The 18,895-nt window shown below is 36.8% G+C and overlaps 1 protein-coding gene across 2 annotated transcripts in view; it reads right to left on the bottom strand.

Annotated features, from left to right (window-relative positions):
* Nucleotides 1-18,895, bottom strand: part of spns2.L (spinster homolog 2 L homeolog) — a 79,874-nt gene that overhangs the window by 40,565 nt on the left and 20,414 nt on the right. For both annotated transcript variants that reach the window (XR_001934455.2, XM_041582276.1), the window contains exon 2: nucleotides 5,788-5,853. Coding sequence is in view for 1 of the 2 variants with exons in the window: in XM_041582276.1 (XP_041438210.1) it covers nucleotides 5,788-5,853 (66 nt within the window). In the remaining variant the exon portion in view is untranslated. The remainder of the gene's footprint in view (nucleotides 1-5,787; nucleotides 5,854-18,895) is intronic.

Raw genomic sequence — 18,895 nt, forward strand, 5'->3', positions numbered from 1 at the left:
CCTTATGATATTAGGCATTTAAAACTGCCTTTAAAAACTTTGTAAAAACATTTCTACCGTGCTGTTTTCATGTGGGGAAGCACTGTTGTACCTGAATATACAGTATGCTTAGCTTTGTATCTGTGCAGTGAAGCACTGTGTTAACACAGAGGAGTCCAGCAACGTGTCATGCCGTGCTGTTTTTCTCCAAGTCTGACAGTTGCAAAACAAAAAGTGTGAATATTTCAAAATAAAAGAAAAAAAAACAGTGACGACTAATGGCAAACTAGAAAACTGTTCTCAACGTAGTACTAAAAATTCATTATGAGGTCAATTCTGGTTCATGGAGAAACTATCACAAGTTCAGGACAAACCTGTGCTGCATCCATTATATTGTAATACAAACCACCTATTAAATTCTATACTGAACCATGGCCCTGGGCCCCTGGAGTCAATATTTTACTAAGCAGGAATAGTTTATGAGTCTTTTATGGCTGCTTTACCATATTTTAAGCATATAGCGACAAGTATCCTCAATTATATATGTTAAAAACATAGATGTTCTGGGGCTCTATAAACGCATGATGCTATGCAGTATACCCCAAGACAAGGCATATAATGAAATGTAAATTTTTGATTTTGGCTGATAGAGAATACAATTGTTGGAAGGGTTCAGCAGATGTGCAGTTTAATTGCACAACTGCATGCTGACTGAGAAAAGAGTAATATAAATGCAGATGTTTTTTTTTTCTTGGCACAACATGAAGTTGAATGAATCAAGGAATGCAAGTAGGAACTCCTAAAAACTTTACAAAAATCTAATTATAGCACAAGCATTGCCAAAGCTACCTTGGTATTATTATATTGAGAGCTTTAATAGACTGTCCATATGACACATCCCTGCAATGCAGATTGCAATTGTGCTTATTTAATGGGTGTGTTATTAAGTATATACTCACCGCTTAACTAATTCAAGAGCAAGCTATATTTAGATATTGCCTGCTGATTCATAAAAACAACCTGTACTGATAAGAAATTAATCACGACGTATAATTTAAAACAATCCTGCTTGGAGGAAGTCCCCAGCATTTTTCAGAACTCATGAGCAGAAAATGAGGTAAAATCACATACAAACTGTTTGTGACTGCATAGACAAAAGTTGCAGTTTGCTTATGTTAAGCTGCTCATACTGCGAAAATAGGCCAGACATATATTGTGCAGGTTTAGGAATCCCGTCGCGGGAAAGACCTCATTGGCTTATTGATGTGTTCATCTCCCTGTGGCCTGCATTGGGCCAAACACATAAACGGCCATATTGGTCAAAGATCCTCCAAATGAGCAGCTCTTTAGGTGTATGGCCACCTTTAGGTTAATGTGATGCACATAAAGGAAATGCTGTAGGAATAAATGGAAGAGAGCTGATCCATCTGATTGCTATCTGAAAGGACCAATCATAAATGATTTAAGTTTGCACCCTTTCACCAATTCAGTTAACTGGGAGCCATATTATAATAAAATTACGACCTCATACAAAGTCAGTGGATCATGAGGGCAGGTTGAGGGCCATAAATGTGTGTAGGAAGGCACATCTGTCCTGCAGATTATCAGTTAAACAGCTCTGGTCTACATACTTAAAATTAATTTTAAGCTAAATTACGCTTTAAATGCCGGCTGTACTAGGGCTGTACAACGTGAATTGCATTTTTTAAAAGAGCCAGGTGGCAGCTGTTCTTTCACTACACTTTGATGAAACATTTATTTGAAAGCATCAGTATGTGCTTTAAGGTATCCATAAAATAAAGATAAGGTATATAAGGGCTATAAGTCCCTCAATAGCAAGGGTTATAATGGCAGTTTGCTAAACTGTCATCCATGGAATGTGGCATCTCATTTTTTGTTTATTTAAAGGTCTGTAGGGTAAAGCTGGCCAGTGGAGCAAAACAAACCCAATAATGGGAAAGACAGAGGGTGAGAAGCAAGCTGTTTACAAAGCAATAAAAAGTTGTTCCTTTTTTCTCTGATCTGCTGCCCTGACAGTGTAAATGGTGTAATCTGGACTCCTGATGCAGTGTTGGATCTCTCCTGCCCTAGTGAAGCACAACTGCAATGCAGTCACATAATTTTTCTGGTTTGCTTTTGTATCTGTTCGTGGGAGCTTTGATTCCAAATTGCAGGTCAGAAGTGTAACAAACGCTGCAGTTTTTAAGCATCACCTTTGTTTGCCAATGTTGCATTTGTAAAAAGTAATTTTAAAGCTACAGGGACACTAAACCAGCTTAAACTCAACTGTTATATTTTAACTTAAAGCCTGCAGCTAAGGGTTGTAAGCTGTGAGACAGCATTGGTTTGTTTGTTTATATCCAGCTTGCTATGGAGACTTACTGTTAGAGAGGCACAAGTAATAAAGTATCTGCCAGTTCTGCTGAAGTACAAATAAAAAGGAAAAGGCACCCAGCATCAGAGGGCTCCTTAGGTAGATAGAAGTAGATACAATATAGTTATTGTACAACAATTTAGGTAGTTTCAGTATATGGCCAACCTGCAGTGCTCCAGCTGTATTGTAGCTGCCAAATATATTGAAACCTGAAGGCATACTGTTTTCCCCATGTCATATGGGGGCTGCAGTCCTTGCTACATAGCAAGGAACACCTACTCTCTAATGCAGGGTTTATGGATGTATATTTCTTCCTATAATTTCTGCACAGATCATTGAGCAGACGCTTGTGCACAGAACGGAATGCAAATGCTTACAGCGTTTGGGTTGTTTGATCTACTGGGGCCTGAATCTGCACTATCCGCCTCCACTTCAATATGCTGGGAAATATGTTTGTTAGTCTGCCTCCCTGTGCAGTTACAGACCAGTGAACTCTGGACTAATACTATGAAAAAGGCAAGGTAGGATCCTGGTGAACCCTGTGAAAGTGTCTGAGGCTTCTTATTATTGTATCCACTCCCACCTTTATTCTCATAATACCACATGGCACTCTGCAGAAGGAAACTTACTCAGCTGCATATTATGGGTCGTTTCTAGCAAAACAAAAGTATAGTAACACGGGCTTCTCTACAACACACTGGGAGGGCAGAGATCAGAGAGGTTGTGGGATCCCAAGCTCTCTATTAGGTGGGAACTTGAAGGAAGGCATGAAATATTGCAACTGACAATCCAGCCACAACGGCTGCTGTGATATCACTGCTCTGAACTTGTGTGCTGCACAAAAATGATTGTTTTCTAACCGATAGCAGACAAGAAATCATCGGTGTCATTAATGGATAAAGAGTCTCACCTCAACTTCTATTTACATGATTGATGGTTATGTTTGGTCATGTAATCACTGGGATAGGAGAGTTGCTTAAGCATGCTGCAAAAAGCTTAATGCTTTAATGCTTGTAACAATGAACACGGAACTTGGCAACTTTCAGCAGTTACGCTCATGTTTGTAATCTAAATTGCAGGCTACAATAAGCAGTAACGCCATAAAGGGAGCATATATAAGTTCAGAATGTACATAAGTATTTTCATTAAATCGTGGTGTCAATGAATGACTTTTGACCCCTCAGTTTGCCTGCCTGGTTAATTAGTTTTAAAACCATTGTATTGTTCGGAGCTTATCTGTTATCTTCTGTGTAAACGTGAACCTTATTGCCCAATTAAACTTGAATGTCTGTCCCCATTGCTAAGCAGTAGCTTATTTATATAAAATATATACCGTATTCAAGCCTCTGAGACAAATGCACTGTTTGTACCAGTGAAGTGTAACAGTATAACACATTAAAATTAATAGAAACCAAGCTGTTTTTTTTCTTTAAAAAATGTTTTTTTTCAAGATTCTTTCCACTAAAATTCAAATTTAGGATGTGAAACTGCAGCAGCTACTGATCAGCATAGTCAGATCCCGAGTGTCTAAACAAAGCACGCTTAAAGCAGCCTGTTTAGTCTTTTTTTCCTTTTGTTTGGGTTAACACTATACTTACCAAAATTCCAAAAATAAGCAGCAGTGTTTTTGTTTTGAAATGATCTGCAGAGAGCAGGTGCCCCTTTTGTATTGCAGGGCTTTTCTGCTGTTGTGGTTAGGGAGAGTTAAAGATATCTGTGTCACAATAAAATCAAGTCAACCTTATCAAAACCAGTATATAGCAGTACTGCATACAGCATTTCTGCACTAGAAAAGCCTCCACAAGGAATTTGGTTTTTTAAGCAAAAGGTCAATACTGTCTTAAGCTGTTCTGTGCAGTTCATTCACATGTCAGCAAGGGTTTGAATTCTGATAGAATACTTAGTATTAAAAACTTCTGCAATTTTATAAAGCACAAACCAAATGCTACGTCACTAAGATATACTAATATATCTATTGGGGTTGCGGTTATCATACGTTTGTATATACAACATGAATTAAGACTTGAATTTGTTGCAACATTTATCGATGCTGATTTTTCAGAGAAAAATTATTGATAAATTAGTTAAATTTGTGGAAGGGAGTTTAGTCGACATTGTTTTAAAAAAAAAAAGAAATTTACAAAGACCCTGGTCACAAGCACAAGAGCACCAAGGGACACAAATGTGCAGAACAAAGCACCAAAAGCACCAATGTATTCATTGGGGGGGGGGGGACGACAAATTGAGTGCAGAGACCTGCAGAAATGTTTCAAACTTGGCAGATTTGTCCCGTTTTCGGCACTTTGCATTCCCTGCAATTTATATATGGCCTCTTTTATGCCAATATTATTATACAGTATTATTCTTTTAAGCATGTGTCTCTATATCTGTTGTGGTGCAAGTGCATGTAACATGGTTTATGTATGTTCTGGGAAATTTTAGCATAATAACAGATGGTGTAGTCCCACCTAGTTCACAGCTTGAATGGGAGGGAAGGCTCAGTTTTCATTTGTCCAAAAGAATAAATACACTGCAGTATGAAATATTCTAGTGATACAATACTAAACCATTTTTTGTGCACTGCCTTACTTCACCCCCCCCCCCCACACACACACATATTTGCCACAGACAGGGTCACCAGTCTACAGCTCACCAGCTGTTCTTGAACTTCAGCTCCCAGTAGTGTAGGTCAGACACAGCTGGAAAGGCCCTAATGGCTTCATGCATATTAATCCAGACAGTCTCTGCAGCCTATATATTAGTATTTGCCTTGCTTTTATCCCTTAAACGCAAACATAATAAAAGCTTCCTCCAGAGGATATACTAAGCGCATGTGGATCATATGTCTGAATGGATCCAGACATGGATATGCCTAATTTATTACACTTTTGTTTTGGTTACGGTGTTCCCTGTAAGTTGCCAAAAGTCATTATTGTCACAATAAGGAATTAATGCTTCAGAGTGTCTTTAATAATATAATGTGTTTCATAAAAACATCACAAAATTGGCTGAAACTGTACAATAATCCAAACCTATCTATCTGTATAATGAATCACATAACATATAACATAACTGCAACTAACACTCTTTCACTGGGAAGCTAATATATTATTTAGTCATATTACTCTCCCACCGCTTGCGTTTGTGTGGGAAGAGCACAGCCTATAACAGCATTAAGGGCCCCAGCATATGTGCGTTTGCAGCACACATGGGCTCTGTGGTACATTGCTAGCTTTCAGATGCTTTTAGGCACACAGCAAAGAGAACAGAAAACATTATTTCCCAGTGGGACATCTACCCTCAGATGCTGCTCTCTGTAAGTGCAGGTAAATGTTCTCTCTTTTTGCACTCACCCGTCCATAAATGCAACACTGCAGAATGCAAGATGAAGATATAATATCCAAGATATTCCCTAAAAACTTTAAATCTCTTACCAGTCTGTAGAAGTCCAGCTCCACTATCCTTGACTCCAAAGTGCTGCTGTATGTCCAGTAAAACTCCTGTAGATAAAGGGGAGGCAAAGGTTACTGCTGAGACCGTTTGTTTTTAATTTAACCAATCAATTTATTTAACACTACACTTTTTTATTTATGCACAATTTGCAACCCATTCATTTTTTTTAATGACCGAATCAGTTACTGGTTTTAATTCTATAAAATGAGATACATCATGGCAAAGGAATGTTAAATTTTTATCCACCGACCAAAAATGTATAATTCTGTATTTCACACATCCCAAGTGTATGTGTGTATGTACTGAATCCCAATACAACTGAACTTAAATGCAAGCACAGCATCAGCATTTCAGCTTATGAGAGCAAAATGTACTTCTTTAGTCCATCTCTGTAGTCCAATGAAGTTGACTATATGTCAATGTTTGCCCATCCCAAGAAAGCAGTTAGTGCTATTAATACAGGGAAGCTGCCCCAGGTCAGATTGAAAATGTAAATTTTTTAAAAATATGGACATGTTCTATGAGTCTGTACAAATCTGGACGATTTATACAAATAATATCTCAAATAAATATTAAAATGATGTGATTTACCTGGACTCCCAGACTAATCTGTATATAAGGGCCGATGGCAAATAATTAGCTGAATAGCAAATGCCCTTCACTACTGTGTGTTTTCCTCTCCGCATTTCCTGATTTACCATGGCAGGACACAGCAGAAAGCAATAAAGAGAGGATTGGACTGCAGGAAACAAGATGTCCAACTTTTTTCAGTATGTTGAATATCCATGCTGTCACGATACAGAAGCCTTTTCATACATATCTGTGAATTATCCCAAGTGATCTCTCATATGGACATAAGTTGTTCCATCTTTTAAACTGTTATGCCATTTATGCACCTGTGCTTTTGTATTCCACTGAGTGCTGCTAGTAAAATACCCTACGTTCTGGAATCCAGAACTAAATGACCGCAGCCTTTGACATATGTTTTCCTTACAGCATTTTATATATTCATAAAAGTAGGGAGAATGGATTGTATACTATTACCAAGCAGTCATGAGTAATATAAAAACTTCAAAAGAAATAGGGTCCTTGTCTAGCGTGATGTTTGTTGTGGGAATAGCAGCTTTAGAGCACTGTAATATACAGTATTTTACTGAACTTGATACACAATATAAACAAATAAAAGCTCATATAGCCTCTTATTTTAGGTGCTTATGAGCTTAAGACCTAAAAAATAAAAGATTTTTTTTTTATTTCATGTATTAAAATCTTAAAGGGGGTAGTTCACCTTTGAGTTAACTTTTAGTATGATGTAGAGAGTGATATTCTGAGACAATGTGAAATTGGTTTCCATGTTTTATTATTTGTGGTTTTTGAGTTATTAAGTTTTTTCAGCAGCTCTCCAGTTTGCAATGTCAGCAATCTGGTTGCTATGGTCCAAATTACCCTAGCAACCATGCACTGATTTGAAAAAGAGACTGGAATATGAATAGCAGGGAACCTGAATAGAAAGATAAGTAATAAAAAGTATCAATGACAATAAATTTGTAGCCTGACAGAGCATTGGTTTTTAAATGGGGTCAGTGACCCCCTTTTGAAAACTGGAAAGAAACTGGAAAGAATGAAAATAATTACAAAAAACTATAAAAATAAATAAATAATGAAGACAAATTGAAAAGTTGCTTAGAATTCTATAACATACTAAAAGTTAACTTAAAGGTTAACCACACCTTTAAACGTAAAGAACAAGCACAAGTAGAATTTCACATCATAGAGCATTATAGTACACATAGCATACATATATATATATATATATATATATATATATATATATATATATATATATATATATATATATATATATATATATATATATATATATATATATATATATATATAGTAAGTATAACTAATCTGTGTCTGGGAACATGCTTTCCTTACATTAATATAAGCTCACATGTAATTTTAGCATCACACAGACACATCTACCAAAAACACCGTGGCACAGTGAATGGTGGTGTTGGTGGGGGGAAGGTCATATTTCATTACTCCATTTCTCCAGAACAGAATTGATTCACCTTCAGGTCATCTGATCCTTAGCATTTGTCATTGATCCATCTGCTTTTTGTCAATTGAGTTTTGTTATATGATGAAAGTACTTAGAGGCATCCTACTCTTATCAACAATAGATGAGAGGTTCCTTTGGGAATCTGATCTTCCCATAGTCACTTGGATTTTCTATGGCCGTGATACTGCAAAAGTTCCATAACCAGCAGGAATTTGCAAACTTTTGCTAAGCCAAAGGCAAGGTGTAATCTAAAGCAATTTTTTCACTAGAATCAATAATACATATAGTATCTCCTTCCTGAGGATACTATCCTTTAAGGCAGGGATGGTCACAATAATGTGTAAATTGATGTTAAATCAGAAATCCCAACATTCATGTAAAGGCTGCTCTTAGGGGTCACTTTCTGTAAAGTAATCCAGCACACCCCCCCCCCCCCACAGAATTCTTAGTGTAGTTATGATTTTAAAAGGAAATGTACTTCTGCAAACAATTATATAGAGGTTCAAGCTCCCACTGGGTCAAACTAAATGCAGGTCTTCACTTCAACAGCCTTGGGAGACAAAACACTTGTTTCCTCTAAACTATTCAGAGAAACCTGAGCCGTAACGACATGCAGAACATCTTCCTCAGATAACTAGACGGCCAGCTGTGAATACTGTGCTAGGATGAGGTGGTCATGAACTTCCATCTTCTGCCCCAGGCTTCAAAGTCATATGAAACTAATAAAGTTCAGAGTGAGCCATTCAGAATAGGGCTGAGGATAAGGTGAAGGGAAGGGATGATTAATCTTCTTGATGCTCAGATATGAACAGGACATTTGATGCTTTTCCCCTAAAACAATGCAGAGTTTGCCTGTTACTGTCTGCTAGTTTTGCTGCCACCTTTTCAAGGGTAAAAAGCACTGTCCTTCCTACATCTCTTATCTTTTAACCCATATTAATAACATTGGCATCAACCTTTTTTTAAAGAAGACATTTTAAGCCTAAAGCTGACCATACACCTAAAGATCCACTTTGGGCCAAATTGGTCTAACCCCAAAGGCTAAGGGGTGCCATTTTCCAAAATGGCCTAATGCAACATCCCTTTCTGTATAACACATTTGGAGCCTGTAAAGTAAACTTAAAAATATATATTTTCTTAAGTGGTCACTGAGAAAAACTTGACCATAATAATGGGGCACTCCCTTTACTTCCTCTGCACAATGCGCAGGTGCTGATGTTTAAAATAGAATGTGACTAAATGAATGGAAAAAGAAAAGTCTAAAATAAAATTGGACAGTAGCCACTGTTAGATAGATAATAATACAGGTGCATTTTGCTTCTATTTGCAGACATTTCTACAAAAAAAGAATTACAATTCTACCATCTTCCTGTTGTGTTGACTGCATATAAATATAAGCTATATTTAAGACTGCATGTAAATATAAGCTGCTGGCCATTTCAGCAAAACTCCTTCTTCCTACAAACCTTTTGGAAGATGACCAGCCTCACCAACAGTTACTGATATTGCTACACTCCTGGGCTCCAGGTGCAGATGGAATCTGCTAAACCTATGTAGGCTGAACTGCTAATAATACATTCTCAGATACCTACTGTTCCACACTCCTATTGTACAGTCTGCATAATACTACAAACTTTCATGTGTGCTTTACATAATCCATTAGCCCTGGTGCATAACTGGTATATAATCATGGCCACAGTTATAGTATAGTAAAGTGACTGGCACTGCTTATCTGTGACAGATCTGACCCCATGAATTAAGCACCTAAATTGCATAACAAATAAATCTACATTATTACAAGGACCTGAATATGTATCCTTTACACCAGCCCAGTAACCCAGACCAACCATTCATCAGTTAGCTTTTACTGGCCTAGTTATATTAAAAAATGAAAGAAAACATGTCCATGGCTCAGACATTTAATACAAATCTCAGTCCTTTATTTTTATTTATATTAGTGGATGTATTAATAGGGGTAAAGCTTTGGAGAATACTTGTTTTTGTTTGCAGAAGACCTGTTGAGTGCTGTATTTATAATGCACAAGAGACATGAATATCCTGCAAATTATCTTCCTATAAGTGGTGACTGGTGAGGTCATAATTTATAATGACTGCACATTATATAAAATAATGTGCCCCCTGGTGTAAAATATGAGAATATTAGATGTGACCTCAAAGTTCCATGGCCTGTATAAAAGAATTTGAGCCATTATATGGTCATGGAACTCCTTGGTGACTTATAATATCCTTATATGTTACAACAGGGGCTAAATTGTGTACCATATTTATACCACACAAGTTGCATATATCTGTAGTTATAAAGGAAAGTGGGCATTCCCAAGTCAGAATATACTGACTCAGGAAGACGTTAGAGCCTCAAGTATTTTATATGCAAATATATACATGAAACCAAGAATTGAAGTGTTGAACAATTCCTGAAAATTCCATGTGAATATAATTGATTAGGACTTCACTTTTTATATCTATTGACCAAGAGATTTCTCCTTTCACTGCACATGATGAGGAGCACAATACAGCAGTTTACCCATGAGAGATCCCCTCTGACCAGCACGTGTCCACTCCCCTACTCTAGACTACTCATTCAACATGAAACCATGGCACGCTGCCTTAATGAATTATTCAAGCTTTGAATAAATCAGGGGATGCCACTTAAGGAGAGTTCCTTTTCATTCGGTACAGTGTCTCAAGAGAGATCAGCACTGCAGCTGAGACAGTTGAATGGAAGCATATAATGTAGAGCAAAGCACGGGCTGACCTGGTGCTTACTGGTGCAGAAATACAGTCGTTTCACTGGGACATATGCACGCTGTCTGCATTATTCAGCATACTGCCGCTAACAGGAGCCAGATCATCACTCAGATCTCATAAAGCCTTATACCAATCTTAACTCAACCTTGGCGGTTTTGTACTCCACCCAGCTAGATATCTATTATTTCATATCATACCAGGGACAGAACCTGAATAATCTCCTAATGTTGTGTTGATTAGGGCTACTGTGTACAAACTCTCATTATAATTGTACTGGTGTGTACTTGCTAACCAAGAAAAAGGATCAGTAGTTTGTAATAAAAAACATTAAAATAAATATTTTTCTTTTTAGTACAATGGAAAAGAGCATATTTTGCTATCAAAATTCCAGAGATTAAATGAAATTAACGACTGGATTTCATTCTGTAATGGGCCAATTTTGTGGCCAGATCCACAGTTTATGATCTGCTACAGGATTTCTGAAGCTTTCCAAAAAAAAAACAAAATGGCACCTGCTCCACAGAAAATATAACTTTACAGAGTCAATGATATAGGTTCAAGAAGCAAGCTTCTGGAGGTATTATTTTGCATTATCCATTCATGAAAACACATCATTTCTATTTACTCTCCATTGTTTATATTGCCGAGTTTCCAAAATGACTCATTCTATTTGTCTCTTGTTGTTTCAAGTTAAATACATTTGCTCAATGCTGCCAATAAAAAGACAGATTTTTAATGATTACACTGAAACTGAATGACAGTTCTAAAGGCATTATGTATTGTGTGGGGCCAAACTGTACTGTTCTTATCTTGTTTCTACTGGAATACAAATACTCACCCAGATGCCCTATCTTTATACACAGGATTCCATTTTTGCCATTTAGCACAGGCTAAATTCCCATGTATTAGTACAGAAAGCTTCAGAGCTTAAAGGGGAACTCCGGCTTCTAAACCAAAATTTGGTAAAGAGGCCCACATAACACAGAAACCCGTAATATAAACATCACAGTTTCCTGTTTCTTCAAAAAGTATGAATAAATGCAATTTTCTATGCTGAAATCCAACTGTTCAACAGTTCTTCTCTTTCTGCATCATTTGAAATCCTGGCATGGAACGAGGGACTAAACACTGATGTTACAAATTGTAACAACTTCTCCACAGCTTACAGACAGCATGCAGGAACGACATAAGCCAACATTTTTTGAAAACAGTGTGCGGGGAATGGTGGGGTTTGGAGGATGCAGGCTAAGGACAGATGGCTGCTGATACAAAGTAACAGTAGTCAGCCAGCTCAGCAAAGTAGTCACAAAGATCAGCAGGAGAGCAGGGGGCTAGGCTTAGGGAACTGTTCCAAACCATTAAAAATCATGAAAAGTCTGCATATTCTTTAATTGAAGTATATTGCAAAGTTGCTTGAAATTATGTTTACTTTTAAAAAAGCTTAAATTATGTTTGTGTGGAGTTCCCCTTTAAGGCAATTTGACCAACATGATATTTGTAACACTGCTTTGTAACCACTGTTATCATAGTTTTGTCAATCTCCCCCCACAAAGCCACCAGGGCTTCTTTCTGCCAAATGGTTGATTGGAGACAAACAAAAATAAAATATCAAAGATCCCCTTATGCCAGGCTTGATTAATCGTTAGCTGCAAACGCTTGATTTCTGTCAAGACAATTTTTACATTGTTTGTAATTAAAAGTTGACAGCAACAAGTTGCATGACTTTGTACATGTCCCATAGACCTTATAAAATGTAGGTTTCTTTGAGCTCTGAGTTCCTAAATTAGAATGTTAACTCAAATCAGTCAAACTAGTGGCTGCCTATTTTTTAATATTTTCTCCGAGCTTCTTGAATTTCCTATGCAAGTTTAGTGAAAGGAAGCAAAGCATTTATCAATTGCCACCATTCCCAGTAGACAAACCTCTGTACCCAGGTATGCAGCTAGAGTTTCCATTACATCAAACAAAATTTACTTATGGGGGGACAGAACATGTGGAGAAAATCAGCTCCTGGGGAGTTTTGCCTTGGACACGATGATTATTGTTATGTTTATCTTAAAATGTTGCACGCTTTCAGTAGAACAAGGTCCCTAGGAATTGGTTGTAATGGTAACATAGTATAGAATATGAACATTATATATGTGTACAATGTTATATATATATATATATATATATATATATATATATATATATATATATATATATACAGCATACACGTACCCCTGAAGTCTAGGCCTATGTGGACAGTAATGACTTGGAATGCTTTTGTTTTACACTTTAAAAGGCTGCCACCCATTGTGATTTCACACACACACAAGTTAAGTGAATAAGGCTAAAATTCAAGGCGTAACTATTATAGATTCTCTGTGCTAATTTGCTAATCAAGTACTAATGAATATTTTCACAACAGGCAAACTCCTAATTTACACACACGTGATAAAGCCAATTCTCTGGGCTGTAATGGGATTTGCTAGGTTGACAGTCTTTCTGATGTCTACAGATGTTTCTTCTGTTTAATCAAGGGGAGAAAGCCTATTCTATGTGTGTGTATGTATGTATGTATGTTTGTATGTATGTATGTATGTATGTATGTATGACTTTATTTGTAAAGCGCTGTTAAGGAGCCACAGCGCTGTACAGTGCATAAAAGTACAATATATATAAAAGTATACATGAGGGAGACAAATCACATAATAAATATATACAGAATAATGGGACAAAGAGCTTAAGTGCTATGTGGTAAGAGACATAGTGGTATGAAGGTCCCTGCCCAGTAGAGCTTACAGTCTAAGTGGATGGGAGGCTAACATACAGGAGATGCACAGTCAGTAGGGACAGGACTAGGCTAATGTTCTAGTGCTAATTTATTTATTTATTTATTTCTAAGCCATGTTATCAGTCTGGAAAAAAATGATTAAATCCTGATCACAAAGACTTTTTTTGTATATCTGTGTGCGTAAAATACCAAAAAATGATTCCCATTGTGTTTTCCATTTCCAATCATATTTAAAGTAGTTACAATACACATTAGAATGTTTTGTGAACTAGCAAATGAAAACATAAGGGCAATAAAATCCATGCATATCTACAGGACTGCAGCCATTCCTTTTTCACCAGGCCGAGGCAAGGGAATTTTCTGGCCCTTGCATCATCCTGCTCTGCTTCAGGGCTTAAAAATGAGGAAAATTACTTTCCAACCATTGCCAAGAATGACTGATACATACAGGATCTATTATCCAGAATGCTTGGGACCTTAGGTTTTTGGATTTGGAATCTTTCCATAATTGGATCCATACCTTGTCTCTGCTAAAAATCATTTGAATTTGAAATAATCCCAGTAGGATTGGTTTGCCGCCATACCTGTACAGTAGTATACTTAATTCTTTTATTTTGCCTATACTGATTGTTTAAAGGGTAAGATATCCTCTAGGAATGCGTTTTTGTTAGTACCACCTCAATAGCTAGTGCGTACGTTGCCAGACCTTTAGCTAACATAAGAGCAATCCTTTCATACAGCATTTTCAGAGCTTATTGCATTTGAACTGCTGACATAACACTTCTCTCAAAGGGAATACTAGAATAAGCTGTGTGTGCATATGGCTTTCACATATATTAACAGTACAGCCCCATTTGCATCCTGCTCTAGCACATTACAGTTATCTCACAGCAGGTTAAAAGCAGAGTCTTTCATCCCAGAAGTGACCCCTACAGTTGCTTGCACCAGCCAAACAACAGACCTTGATTTCAGTTTGTTCAGTGACAGGGAATTAAGCTCTTTCAGAATTTAAATTATACATATTGTGCTGCCTTAAAAACCCACCTCCTGTGTATGTATTTAGAAGCAGTGCTCTGATTGCCTTGCTTATCTTTGAAAAGATTCAATCCAACTTTCTTATTTATTTATTTTTCATTAAATTGACTAACATTAACTTGCCTTACTGGAATTAAAAAAGGACAGTGTCACTGGGAAATGAGTATTTTCCTTAAACACTTATCACCTCCAAATGTTCTTTGAAGGACAAGTTCATTAGGTTACAAATGAGATACAAATTCACAGCCAGGGAAACAACGGTACAGAGTGCTAATTGTGCAAATGGCTATATGGACTGATCATTTATTATGAATGCACAAAATAAATGTTTATATATTTATATATAAAACTATGTTAACTTTATTTTCCAATGAAGTTGTTATTTTGTTTTTTTTAAACACAATAAAATGTAAACTTTAATAATGATATGGAAGGATAATCTTAAAGGAACAGTAACACCAAACAATGAAAGTGTAATGAAAATATGTACTGTTGCCCTGCACTGGTAAAACTGATGTTTGTTTCAGTAACACTACTATAGTTCATATTAACAAGCTGTTGGGTAGCAATGGTGGAAATTGAAAAAGGCTATTTGGCACAGTTTAAATAGTGGATAACAGATAACATTATGTTCTACAAAGCTCATCTGCTATCTGCTGTGTAACCTGAGCCTTTTCTTCTTTGAATGGCTGCCCAATGGCTACACAGCAGCTTATTTATATAAACAATAGTAGTGTTTCTGAAGCAAACACAGCAGTTTTACCAGTACAGGACAACACTGCATTAAATTTGGATTACTTTAAAAAACTTTTATTTTTTGATGTTACTCTTCCTTTAAGATCACTGAATATTTTTATACATCCATACACTGAGGCATCGAGTGATTTCACTTCCTGTTCTTTATGTTATGAAGCTTGAGTACAACTGGGTATACAGTAACAATCTGATTCCAAAGTATTTTGCCTCAAGCACAATAGGATTCTCAGTTTGACAAAGTTTGAATAATAATATTTTTTTTTCTGGGAGACAAACTCTTTTCAAAAATGAACATGACAAGCATGTACACCTGTAGCAAACACAGGCAGACAGCTGAATGGAATACTAAATGCAATAATATGCTGGGATCTGCTTCATATGCAAATATCTGTAAATTTTGTCCAGTTTTTGTTTTGCTGGTCATTAATTAAAATAGTACTGCAAACATTTAAATATCTACACACTTCTGACAGGTCATATCAGGATAGTTTAACCATTTTAAGAAGCATTATGACTTGGATGATGGAAACCATCAAAACAGCAAATCCTGGGTTTTATTTTCCTATTAATACCACATGGACACCTTTAATTTAGGATATTACTTGTACCTTAACAAAAACTGATTTTCTCAAGAAATAAAAATGGGGTTAAGCAGAAGTTTAAACAAAACATATGTCTGAACCAGCTCTATCTGAACTTTATAGACAGACATTTGAGGAATTGTGTTTCTGCCATGATGTTGGAATGAAAGGGTCTTTGGAACACAAGCCAGGAAGTGATTTACTTTACCAGACCCCAGGGCTTGGGAGGGAAATGATACAAAGGAGGAAAATATATATTCAGTTTCCCAAAGGACGCACATTCTTATTCGTAATCCCTTCTTCATTCTCAGTGTAATGTATACATTGGAGGGAGCACTCATTACACCTTGTTTCACATCAAGCACCTGGGACCCGTAGTTCTGAAATATTTTATAAAAGGAAAAGCAAAGTATGTCCAACTAAATAACAGCACATTTATTCAGATCATTGTTTCAAGCTGATCACAGTTTATCATTTAAATGCTTTCATTAATTAATTTAATATTTGATGCACAAACATGGACTATACAGCTGCATAAATTAGAAGATTTATAGAGGTTAAGTAACTGTAACACTATTTTGATGAAAAAAATTGCACCTTCTAGCTTGCTTTTAGGGTACATGGGTACACTCCAGACCCCTTACAACCAAGATAAACCATACAAGCAAGATGAAAAGTGAAAATGTTGCACAAATCATTGTTTTATTTGTACCCTATGCCCATCACCCTCTCTTTGCTGCCCCAAGCAGAACTCTTTGAGCATCCTGAATGAAGCCCAAAATGTGTTTGCTTACACTGTCAGGCTCAACTTGCATCCATAGTTTAAATGATCTGCATGTGAGAAGCCCATGGGTATCCACCTGAATGACCTAGCTGTATAAATGTGCCTGTGCATTTCAGAATGACCCTAATAAGATTCATTAAGGTAGCTTGAGTAGCAAACACTACACAACTTGCTGGCCCACAGAACTAATTATAACATCAATTAGCTACATTCTACAGAAAACATTTATTTAAGGCGGCAAGTGATATCAAGTATCTTTCTGTGGCATTTGCATGCCCTGTTACACTGCAAAAGCCAATCATAGGCACTGATGCAAATACATGAGCAAAATATGCCCTACTTTATTTCCACTCTATAAAGCTACCTGTAACATTGACATAACTACATGTCTTGCTGTTTTATAGCCATTTAATATAATTTGTTTCACATGTGATATGAATCTTGTTCTTGCATTTCTTGAGCTAATGCCATGGCTCATTAGTGTATGAATATTATGATGTACTGTAAATATATGCAGCAGAAGGAGACTGTGCATTCTTCTCTTCCTCAGAGAGAGCAAAAGGCAATAGTAGATACCATTAACTGCAGAGAATGTGTACACCAGAGGTTGCGGGATTAGGTAAATGGCTATCAAATAACCAGTGGGATGGAAAAAATGGTAATCCATAAAATTCCAGAGTAAAACTAATTTGTAAGCCTGCTGTTAAGCAACAGCTTAGTCTGCAGGGAATAACAAACAAAGGTGCAATGGGGGATAGGAATATAAAAAGGACTATATTGCCCTTACATTTGGTGGGCTTACACTTATTATGTTTATGTTGGATTCCTGCAAAAGCAGTGTACAGTAAAAACTCTAATGGCTATTCTATAGTAAGAATGGACACTCTTATGCCAGTAGCATCGGTAGTGCTAGCAAAATCTTTCAGCACTTCTAGTCTATCTGCACTAAACATGCTCAGCTGTTGAAATCTATTTGATTTGCATAGTGATCCATCATAATGGAAGCAAGTTTGCTTTGTTCTTCCTCGTCCATTAAAAAGTAACAATCAATTTTCCACTTGCCACTTCAATAAGCACTTTGGTGGCAACATTTATGTCACAGAGGCTTTGTTGTTTTCACTGTACAGCATGTTCACATTATATTGAGTTAGGAATGTTGACATAAGATAGTTGCTTCTTTTATTCACACTAGTAAAAATAATGCAGTGTGTGTATATGCCTAGTTTGCAGCACAGATAATGAGTCAATACATAAAAAAATATTTTTATTCGAGCAAATGGCTGACCAATATTGGCTCAACAATAAAATCTTAATAGGGGAAAGTGGGATGAGCAACAACTCAATCTGCGTGTATTGTTCAGGGTAACATTTGCAGATTGACATGCTAGCAGAAATATTTTTTTGCTAATATTCTGAGTTAAAGATCCACTGCAGGTGTCAGTTCCCAAAGTTCAAGGCACTGAGCTATGTGCTGACAGACATTAATGATGTAATTTAAGAATAGGCATTTAAGGGCCATCCATCACTGCTCTAGTCTTAGCCTCAGCAACAGTTACTTTAACAGAAGAGAGGTCCTTCACAAACACATCCTAATGATGAACAATATGTTCCAAACAAAGAAAACACAGGAAAAAATTGTGTTATTCTTGTAAGCAATTTGTCTGGATTTTCTAGTCTACATAAGTTGTGATAAGTATATAGCTTAAAATGAACAAAATCATGGAAAATACCAGCTTCTGCCACGCGATTGGTTGCTCCTTAAGCTGGCCATAGACGCAAAGATCCGATCGTACGAATCGTGGATTCGTACGATTTTCGGACCATGTGTGGAGAGTCCCGACATTTTTCGTCCGTCGGAGATCGGTCATTTGGTCGATCGGACAGGTTAGAAAATTTCTGTCGCCTGCCGATAATATCTCTGCGTGTATTGCCGATCGTACGATTTTCAGTGGGAGACTGTCACTAGTGTTGTCAGACATAAGTATCGTACGATTGCTGTCAGGGGCAGAACATTGGGTGATCTGTTCTTATTTGATCGGAATGGTAAAGACTTTGATCTGAATGGTTAGTGGAGGGTCGGGAGATGGGAAAGTCCGATCGTACGTTGATTCGTACGATCGGATCTTTGCGTCTATGGCCAGCTTTACTGTGCAATTTTAAATGCATGTTAAAATCTAAACCAACGGAAGTGCCTTTTACTAGTATTAATGAAAACCGGATTTCGCCTAGAGAATAGGGCACATTTACTTAGCTCGAGTGAAGGAATAGAAGAAAAAATACTTTGAATTTCGAATGATTTTTTTGGCTACTTCGACCATCG

Source organism: Xenopus laevis, chromosome 2L (genome assembly GCF_017654675.1).
Source record: "Xenopus laevis strain J_2021 chromosome 2L, Xenopus_laevis_v10.1, whole genome shotgun sequence".
Taxonomy (NCBI): Eukaryota; Metazoa; Chordata; class Amphibia; order Anura; family Pipidae; genus Xenopus; species Xenopus laevis.